Genomic DNA, 10,747 nt, shown 5'->3' on the forward strand with positions numbered 1-10,747 from the left:
CCTCCAACACCTAAAATACCTTAAAAAGGAGCAGCCTGTTACAGCCAGAAATTATTTCCGTCCTCCATCATGGACTACCCAGAATCAAGGTCCAAGGGAGTGTCGCTGACAAAGAGACCTTGGAGTGCAGGCTCATAGTTCCTTGAAAGTGGAGTCGCAGGTAGATAGGATAGTGAAGAAGGCGTTTGGTATGCTTTCCTTTATTGGTCAGGGCATTGAGTACAGGAGTTGAGAGGTCATGTTGCAGCTGTACAGGACATTGGTTAGGCCACTGTTGGAATATTGCATGCAATTCTGTTCTCCTTCCTATCGGAAAGATGTTGTGAAACTTGAAAGGGTTCAGAAAATATTTACAAGGATGTTGCCAGGGTTGGAGGATTTGAGCTATAGGGAGAGGTTGAATAGGCTAGGGTTGTTTTCCCTGGAGCGTCGGAGGCTGAAGGATGATCTTATAGATGTTTATAAAGTCGAAGGGCATGGATAGGATAAATAGACAAAGTTTTTTCTCTGGGGTTGGGGAGTCGAGAAATAGAGGGCATAGGCTTAGGGCAAGAGGGGAAAGATATAAAAGAGACCTGGGGGCAACCTTTTTCACGCAGAGAGTGGTATGTGTATGGAATGAGCTGCCAGAGGAAGCCATGGAGGGTTGTACAATTGCAACATTTAAAAGGCATCTGGATAGGTACATAATAGGAAGGGTTTCGAGGGTGCTGGCAGGTGGGACTAGATTGGGTTGGAATGTCTGGTGGACATGGACAAATTGGACTGAAGGATCTGTTACCATGCTGTCCATCTCTATGACTGTAAATCAAATGTTTGGATAAGACAGATGTGAGTCCTTTAAAAACAAAGTCAGGAGAATTCATAATGAGAATAAAGAAATAGAACAGAAGCTAAACTATTTTTTTTTTGTCTGTTTTTATTGAGGAAGATAAAAGAACTCCTCCCGAATTAGAAATCCAAATGACTAGAAAGAAAGAGTTGAAGGAAATTCGCATTGGTATGGTAAGGAGGTTGTACTGGAGAAATTAATCAGGCTGGAACTTGATAGGTCCCTGAACCTGATAGTCTGTGTCCCAGAATATTGAAGGATGTATCTATAGAGATTGAGGATGCATTAGAAAACCATCTTCCAAAGTTATAAAATTCTGAAATGATTCCTGCAAATGTGACAGCACTATTTTAAAAAAAGCAAGAAAATAAACAGGGAACTATAGACCTATTAGGCTTACATCAGCAGTAGGGAAAATTCTAGAATGAAGAATAAACACACATGGTTTAAAAAAAATGCACTGATTGGCCTTAGTGTCATGTTTGACAAACTTGTTTGACATTTTCAGAGGATGTTACTAAAATCAGTGGATGTAGTATATTTGGATGTTGGAAAGCATTTGAAGTTCTCAACAGGAGCAAAATGAAAGCACATGGCATAAGAGGTAATGTACTGGAATGGATTAAGGATTGGCTAAAGGACAGAAAGAAAGAACAGGAATATGAATCATTCTTATATTGGTAACCTGTGACTAGTGGGTACCACAATGGACCCCAGCAGTTCACTATATTTATCAATGATTTGGACACAATATTTCAAAATTTGAAGAGCTAAGCAGGAATATATTTTGTAAGGAAGATATAAAACGTTTTCAGGAGGAGTTAGATTGGCTTAGTGATTGGGCAAGACATGGCAATGGAATATAATGTGAAAGAATGCGAGGTTATCCACTTTGGAAGGAAAAACAGGTGTGCAGTGTATTTCATAACTGATGAGAGAGTGGAAAATGTAGATGTGCAAAGGGACTTGGGTGTAGTTGTCAGTAATGCACTGAAGACCAACTTGCAGGAGCAGCAACCTATTTAGGAAGACCGATGGAATATTAGTCTTTACTTCAAGAGGATTTGAGCATAAAAATCTTGAAGTCTTCCTACAATTGTACTGGAGCTTTGCTCTTCTACACCAGGAATAATCTGCGCAGTTTGCGTCTTCTTACATCAGAAAAGACATTATTGCTAAAGAAGGAGTGCTACCAAAGTTCAACATAAAGAAAAATAGACATTGTTTGAAAAACCCAGCAGGTCTGGCAGCATCTGTGGAGAGAAATCAGAGTTTTCATTTCAGGTCCAGTGACCCTTCTTCAGAACGGTTCATTAGCTTTGTTCCCAGGATAGCAGGACAGTCCTGTGAAGAGAGATTGGGCATACTAGGTCTGTATTTTTTTTTTAGAGTTTTGAAGAACGAGAGGTGATCTCATTGAAACTTACAAAATACTTATAAGAACAGACACGGAAGGAGCAGGTAAAACTTTCCCCGGTTGTGAAGTCTACATCCAGGGACAAAATTGAAAATTATTAAAGGGAATGCCATTTAGGATCAAGATAAGGAGTTCTTTTACTCAGAGGATTCTTAATCTTTGGAATTCTCTCTCCTGGAGAGCTGTGGAAGCTGAGCCTTTGACTATGCTTAAAAAGGCATTGAAGTGCTCGATCAGTCACTATCATATTAAATGGTAGAGCAGACTCAATGAGCTAAATAGCTTCCTCCTGCTCCTACGTTGCAAACAAAAACAATATTTTTTTTTTTTTAACAGTTACAACCAGACCTACAAAGATCTTGTCAATAAGCCCTCACACCCACCAAATGAAAAAAAAATGCTAGGACTTAAAGGAACTTCACATCTGTTACAATTTAAACTAAGCTCCATGGCAGCAATTGCTGCCTCACAGCTCACAACCCAAAAACCTTGAACTGTGGCAGAATGAATGTTGCCAATGTAAAATATGCCCTCTATAGTTGGATGAATGGAAATGCAAAGAAATTACTGCTGTTCTTGCCATTATGATAAATCTCTTATTTTTAACTTATGCTGCCATTCTGCTAGAGGCCCCCTTACGTCTGGTCTCAGCTGTTCAATTGATTTAAGTATTGGGTACAAATGTATGAAACCCAGTGCAATAGCATAGATCAGCATTCTTTCTAATTCTAGATAACAATCCTGAGGTCATTCGTAATGTAAAACTTCCATAATAACAAGATACTATTGTCAATTTAATTTAGTAAATTGTGTTTCTTACCACATTACACATTTGACATATCTGTATTCCCTCACATGACAAAGATTCTAAGTTCAGCTGCAACGCTGTTGAGACACAGACAGCTGGCAGAATATTTGTTAGCAAAATGGAACACATGCCATCTATACACTGCGAACAGCTGGGATTAGCAGAAATCAGAAACTATAAGCCAATTGCAGCATAGTTCTGAAACAAATGCGTTATACAGAAAGATAGAAAATTGATGTTGGATATAATTGGAAAAAAATATTATTCAAATGTGGTAAAGTTAAAGGATTTGTAAAATAAGTGCATACCGTTTACTGCATCCTCTTCTACGTTGCTGTAATATTTAATAAATTCATCCACTTCATCCCCTGAGAACACCTTTGGTTCCACAAAGCTTAGCAGCGAATAGAGCTCATGAAGGTTGTTCTGTGCTGGTGTTCCAGTTAGCAGCAGTGTGAATCGTACTGAAAACTATCAGTAAACAATCAGCATTCATTGGCAGGTGCATGCCTACAAAACTGTTTTCATTCTTCAGGGAAATTCGAAAATTACAAAAACATCTCACAAAAAAAAGAATGTCATGTGTTAAGAATGTCCTACCGATTTCAGAGTCTTATGCAGTAAAGAGTTCTGGTTCTTCAACCTGTGGGCCTCATCCACAATCAGTACACTCCAATTCGATCTGGAACACAATACATATATGTTATTGTAGAGTTTCGCAGAGTCGAAGATTGAAAGAAAAGTAAGTGTAATTAAACCAATTTGTTCCTCATGTATCCAGCTAACTTTGGCAAATTGCGTTTCTACCTGGACGGTTAATGCTATATATTGCCCAATCTCTAGCTGACAACTAATTTTTATTTTTGACAACCTTTTCAAAAATGTCTACCTGTACTTATTCATCTTCAATTTATTTGAGTAAAGTCACTGTTCCCTGAAGCATTTTTAAAATATTCATTTATTCACAGGATAGGTGTTGCTGGTGAGACCAGCATTTATTACCCCATCCCTAATTGATAACTTTGACTTATTTATGGAGACATATTAACATAATTCCAGGTTAGCATGATGAATGATTTAATGGGGAGTTTACAAATGATGGTGTTCTCATCGACCAATTACTTAATGAGATACAAGTTGTCAATTTGGATTCAACTATTGCAGATAGAACTGATGAAGACTGCATTATAATCGACACAGCACAGCGATTAGTGAATCACTCTTGATATTTTGTCGATCAATTACATATACACTACCCTCACTCAGCAAATACCAATTTGCATTGGAAATGCTAAGTGCATAAATATAATGTTCAGTATAACACCAGAACATTGTTTCACTTTGATATTATTTCACTTTATTTTATAATTTTCTTAGAACTAATTATAACAGGTGACGTAGATGTTGATAAAAGAGCTTTAATAAAAGCAATTACCTTTGTTATTTGCTTCCAATAGCAAAAACTAAGTTGTACAGTAACTCACCTACTCAGGAAAGAAGCATCTTTCAAGCAAATCTAAATGAAATAAATAAAAACATTAATTATTTTGTGTGAAATTGTTTGCAACAAATCAATACAGCAACAATTATGCATCCTGGCCATGGACAACAATGCACTGCATCAACTAATACCGACATCGTTATGGCTTAACAGACTGATAGTCATATGTTGAAGTAGGCAGTAAAAGATTCAAAGATTTTTTAAGGATTTAATTGCAAATCTATAGTTTAACACAAACAGCAATTTTCAACTTTGCACTCCCCACTCTGGGGGAACCCAACTCTTAAATGCAAAGTCCAGATCTGAAGCTGTCCTGTGTGATCCTTAAAGGGATTTGCATTTCTAACATGGACAGTTACCTTCAGACATTAAATTTTTGAAGTCATCAGTTGAGCACGTATAAGTTTAAGTCTGTTTTTCCCCAACTGCAACAATATTTCAAGCAGATCCAAAATGATACAGTTTAACTAATTTATTTAGCAACTACATCTAACATTAAAAATACCCATACACTATGAACAAAATTCTATGCAAATAGAAACTCCTATTTTATGATTTACATCTAAAATGTTAATTAAACAAGACAACAAAATTGGCATTCGGCTCACATGCATCCACCGATGACAGATAGAACAACTGGTTAAGCTTGATGTGTACTTATGCCTTATAAAAAGATGTTACGATAATGGATTAGCAATTGTATACACTTTATAAGTTGACATTGGTTATCATTATTACCTCATAAGTGGTGAGAAGTACATGGAAATTGCAATTTTTCAAGTCTTGTTGCAAAGCTTGTCTTGTATCCCTATCTCCTGTGTAAACAACCACTGAAAGTCGTGGAGCAAACCTGCATAAATGAAAAACTATATATCTATATTCATTCAAATAAAAGCGTTATAGTACTACAGCACATTGAACCTCCAACATGAACATTCAGTAAAATGCAGGTTTGTTTCTGTGGCACAAGGTATGACTGGTTATTCATTTAAATCACATCAATGAGAGAAAAAACATGCATGTAGCACTGATCACTATCTCCAAAAATGCTTTCTAAGTATTTTTGAAGCATATTCACTGTTATTCTGTGGGAAACAAAGCTAGTCATACAAGTACTGTGGCAACAGTAGGTAAGAGGCTACAAATCTCGCAAATAACTCACCTCCTGACTCCCCAAAGCCTGACCACAATTTTGGGTGGTAGTGATTCAAATGCAAACTAAATACCTCAAGTTTAATTTTTAACTGAGGTGTACAAAATGAAAATTGGGAGAAATGTATAAGATGCATTCCATATTGTGTTTGTTACCCAAAATCAGAATGATCTCTACAGTGTTCTTAACGTGGAATACTTAGGCAAGCTAATTTTCATCTATTCAAAGCACCTGTTTTTACTTCACTGTTCTCTCAAATAATGATAAGTTAAGAGGAACTAAACATCAAAGCAATCCAGAAAACTGTTTAATTATATTTTAAATGTTTACCCTGCCAGTTCTTCTGTCCAGTTCTTCAGTACTGACAGTGGGCACAGGATCAAAAAAGGACCTTTCTCCTTTTGTCTTCCGGTTAGGCAGAGAAGAAAGCATATTGACTGAAAAAATGAAAGCAGAAATGTCACAACATTTGCAATATGTGCAAGTCTGCATCAAATCTCAAATGGCCACATTTCCAGTCCTTGCTGACCAACACAAATATACCAAATTTCTATAAGATTATTAGGAAACTTGCATTTTATGATTGACTTAATTTAGTTATGATCACACAATTAAAAATACTCAATGATTAATCTAATATTGTAGATATTTGATCAGACAGACTATGACAGAGCAGGTGAGACTTTTACCAGGGCCTCCCGGAGGTAAGGGGGTATTTTTAATGAACCTGTTCAGAGATGTTATGAAACACCTCTGGAGCAGGTGCGACTTAAACCGAGACCTCCCAGTCCAGTGATAGAGACATTACCATTGCACCACAAGAGCCCTCTAATCCAGTGTTATATAGTCTGCTTAATCATATCAATGTAGATCATGGTACTTGAATAGCAAGTTTAGCCTCACTTAAAGAAGTGCATCATGGGATTGTGAACAGAGTGAAGACAACACATTTAATGTTTTAGGAGTATAACTGCAAGGTTGAAGCAGGCCTCTTTTTTTAACTGACTCCAATTTCATAATTGAGAGAACATGCCTTCTTCAGGCCAAAGAAGGCAGAGTTGATACATTCCGATATTGTTAGCCTTTATCAAGAGATCATAAGTCATAGCTATGCTTCTATATTGTTGTTATTTTAATTTACTTTAGAAGTGAGACAATTCAAGATGATTAAATGTAATCTTTTTATCAGAATTAACTGTGTAACGTTTGTAATTCTGTGATCCTTTAAAATTTCATTAGCTCAGGCTGTATATCAAATAATATTTCACTACTTCACTCTTTTACATAACTGCATAATACTTTATTTAGATTAGCACTTTGTATTCTTCTGTATTAGTTTTTATATAGTTGCGAAGTTATAAGCAACTTTTTATACATGATCTGTTGCCTTTAAAAAAGTCAACGTAAACATTTTCCCAAGCATTCAAACACAGCAGGAATGAAAACAAACATCAGCTAACTGATGGCTCTAAACAAAACTCGAATAGGTAGTCATAAGTGCCTGATTTAGTGGGTATTTTCTCAGTCAAGTGAGTTCCGAAGAGTCACTGGACCTGAAACGTTAACACTGTTTTCAGAGATGCTGCCAGATCTGCTGAGTTTCTCCAGCAATTTCTGTTTTGGTAGCAACAAGCCTAGTCTAAGCTGGGTGAATCACAATGTAATGATGTAACTGATCATGTTGTGGGTTATGGCTTGGGAAGGAGTATAAGCAACATCTTTCAGTAATATAAGGCTACAAAGTTTGAAAGTGAAACTATCCTGCCAATCGATTGAAAGGACAAAGCCCTCTCGGTGTTGGCCAGAGATCAAGTGTTGACCTGCACCCTGAACTGTACAGGAAAGCTGTAATGCACCCACTAAATTGGTGCCCTGCTTTGATAGGTATCATTTATAACCTAAGTAAGTCTTCCAAAATTACTACACCAGACTATTTCCTGTTGGTTAAAGTTTCAAATTAAGAAATTAATGTTGGTATTTGAGATTACATTGTAATCAATAGATCTTGCACTCCCTCCAACCCTTCATTTCCAAATACTTCCCTTTCACCATGTGCTCCTTCAGCCCTACAACTATTCTGACAAATTACTTGCTTCTCTGAGACTAATCTTTGGTGTATTCCTTCTCCCTGTCACTGGAGGAACTGCCTTCTTGGCCCCAAAATTGAGAGTTCACTAAATGATCCCTACAATTCACTTTGTTCACTTAAAAGTCACCTCTTTGACAAAGCTCTTGGACTTCTGCTTGATTACTTCTTATTTCAGCTCAGCATTTAATTTTTCAAATACATCCACGTGAATTGCTTTAGAAATGATAAATCAGTAATTAGTTGTTGACCACCAACTGTGTCACAATTATAATTGCCAATGGGATTTGGGAAAAAGTGACATTAGTAATCTATTACTATTTGCAATACACTGTCTCAATGGCAATATCAACCAATCAGCATTTTTTTTTCAAAAGACCAGTACACAAAAAACTGCCATTGTTGAAGCTAGCCTACCTGACATGTTTTACCAAGACCCATTTCATCTGCAAGGATGCTGCCATGTTGAATACTGTGGCATCTAATCAGCCAATTTAAACCAATAAGTTGGTATGGACGAAGACGTATACCTGAAAAGAAAATATGACTGGTAACAGAGCCCACTATTTGATATCGTCCAAAATGGGAGAGCTTTGGTAAAAACAAAATAAAATAAAATAAATGAAATAAAAGGATATAGCTCATGAGAAAGTTGGAAAGCAGAAGGAAAAGGTAAGCATAAAAGAAAGAATTCCAGACAGGTAATTTATGAGTGTTGCTCAGTGTTGGGACTCCTCATATTTACAACATGATCTGGATTTAAGAGTCTAAAGAACAATGTCATTTCTTTGCTCATGCTAGACTAGAGATATAAAGAATTGCGATGAGGGTTTTAAATGGGAGGAGAACATAGCTAAGGCTAGCAAGATAGACATATATGTTTTAATTTAGAAAATATCAAATAATAAATTTTAGAAGCATTCGGAAACTAAACATATCCTGAATGAGATAGAGCCAATGTAGGTAAGCACACAAAGGAACTCGTCACTGCTTTGAATGACGTAACCATTTCCATTTCCCCTGCCTTTCATTTTTATCCTTCGTTTCAAATTTTTGCCTGTTTCATTTGAAAGACTCCAATTTTATTTTTTCCCTGAAAGCTCATTGCACCTTCTAACAACACCTTCTTTGTAAAAACAAAACTTTTCCTTCATGTGTATAGTCATGTTAATACATTTGGAATGGCATAAAAAGAGAGATAGGTCATGTGGATTGGAAAATTCTGTTAAGGGATAGACCAATAGACAGAGCAGTTATATATCAATGCAAGAAAATTCTAAAGACCTAGAACCAATGGTTAACTAAAAACATTAACGTTGAACAACCAACAACAATGATAAGCACAAAAATGAGTGGTAGGTCAGACAACTGTACAGACTATGAAAAACTTCAAAAAATGATTAAGGGGGAAAATATGTAAAAGAAAAGTCTCGCTGAAATGTAAAAACAGATAACAGTTCTCATATTTTTAAAAAGTTAACAGAGTGAGCTTTGGTCCCTTACAAAGTAAACTTGGGTTATTAATAAGGGAAAATAAGAAATTGAGGATTTACTGAACAGGTATTTTGTATTGATCTTCATTATGGAGATAGAAGTTACATTCCAGATATTGTTGTAAATCGGGAAGTGGAAGAAAGGGAAGAATCCAAATATTACAATCACCAGGGAAGCAGCATTGTACAAACTGTTGCAAATGGGCTGACAAGTCCTTAGCTCTTGATGGACTTATCCTGGAATCTGAAATGTAGCAGCTTGTGAGATGATTAATTTATTGGTTTTAATTTTCCAACATTCCTTAGTTTCAGAGAATGTTCCTTTAGATTAGGGAATAGCAAATTTAACTCCTTTATTCAAAAAGGAATACAAAGTGGGAATTGAAGGCTTCTTAGAGGACAATAAAGAATTAACCACATTGCTGAAGGGGTAGAGTCACGCATAAGCCAGACGAGGTAAGAATGGAAAATTTCCTTCTGCAAAGGACATTAGAGAACCAGATGGGTTTTAAAACAACTGATAATGACTGCATAGTCATCACTACAGGACTGGAACTCATGCCCTCAGAGTATTAGCTTGGCTGACTGGATTATCCTCATTTCCCCTCTCCACAACCTTATCCCAGTTCCAACCTTCCAAATCAGCACCTCCCTCATGACCTGTCCTACATAACCATCTTCCTTCCCAACTATCTTCTCCATCCTTCTCTCCGACTTATTACCATTACCCCTGCCTCCATCTAGCTATCAAACTCTCAGCTGTCTTCCCCTCACACTCACCCCCCTCAGCTCACAAGTCTCATTCCTGAAGGGCTCTTGCCTGAAACGTTGATTCTCCTGCTCCTCGGATGTTGCCTTACATGTTGTGCTTTTCCAGCACTACACTCTCAACTGGATTATCAATCTAGTGACAGTACCAGTATGTCATCTACCCTGTTGTGTCACAGGAATAGATGCTGGGGCTCAACTTTACAATTTACATAAATGACTTGGATGAAGGGAGCAAAGGTATGGTTGCTAAATTTGCTGATCACAAAGGAAAGGTAGAAAAATTAAGTTGTGAAGAGAATGCTAGTAGGCTACAAAGAGGTAAAGGTAGATGCGTGGGCAAAGACATAACAAATGCAGTATAATGTGGGAAATTGAGCACTTTAGCAGGAAAATTAAAAAGGCAATATTGAATGAGCAGACAGAGGAAGTGGTGGAGGCTGGTACAATTGCAACATTTAAAAGGCATTTGGATGGGTATATAAATAGGAAGGGTTTGGAGGGATACGGGCCAGGTGCTGGCAGGGGGACTAGATTGGGTTGGGATATCTGGTCGGCATGGATGGGTTGGACCAAAAGGTATGTTTCCATGCTGTACATCTCTATGACTCTATAAATGACAAGGGTTGCAGAACTCTGACCTATGGAGGGACCTAGGTGCTCTCATGCAGAAACTGCAAACAAGTACA

The 10,747-nt window shown here is 37.1% G+C and overlaps 1 protein-coding gene across 1 annotated transcript in view; it reads right to left on the minus strand.

Annotated features, from left to right (window-relative positions):
* Positions 1–10,747, minus strand: part of chd1l (chromodomain helicase DNA binding protein 1-like) — a 108,407-nt gene that overhangs the window by 95,476 nt on the left and 2,184 nt on the right. The window contains exons 2-7 of the mRNA XM_043701160.2: positions 8,215–8,327; positions 6,042–6,148; positions 5,297–5,408; positions 4,542–4,573; positions 3,658–3,739; positions 3,366–3,528 (exon numbers count right to left, since the gene is read on the minus strand). Of these exons, the coding sequence (XP_043557095.2) occupies positions 3,366–3,528; positions 3,658–3,739; positions 4,542–4,573; positions 5,297–5,408; positions 6,042–6,148; positions 8,215–8,327 (609 nt within the window). The remainder of the gene's footprint in view (positions 1–3,365; positions 3,529–3,657; positions 3,740–4,541; positions 4,574–5,296; positions 5,409–6,041; positions 6,149–8,214; positions 8,328–10,747) is intronic.

The sequence above is a fragment of the Chiloscyllium plagiosum genome, unplaced genomic scaffold (genome assembly GCF_037043375.1).
Source record: "Chiloscyllium plagiosum isolate Xiang-an unplaced genomic scaffold, Cpla_swu_hap1 HiC_scaffold_12, whole genome shotgun sequence".
In the NCBI taxonomy this organism is placed as follows: Eukaryota; Metazoa; Chordata; class Chondrichthyes; order Orectolobiformes; family Hemiscylliidae; genus Chiloscyllium; species Chiloscyllium plagiosum.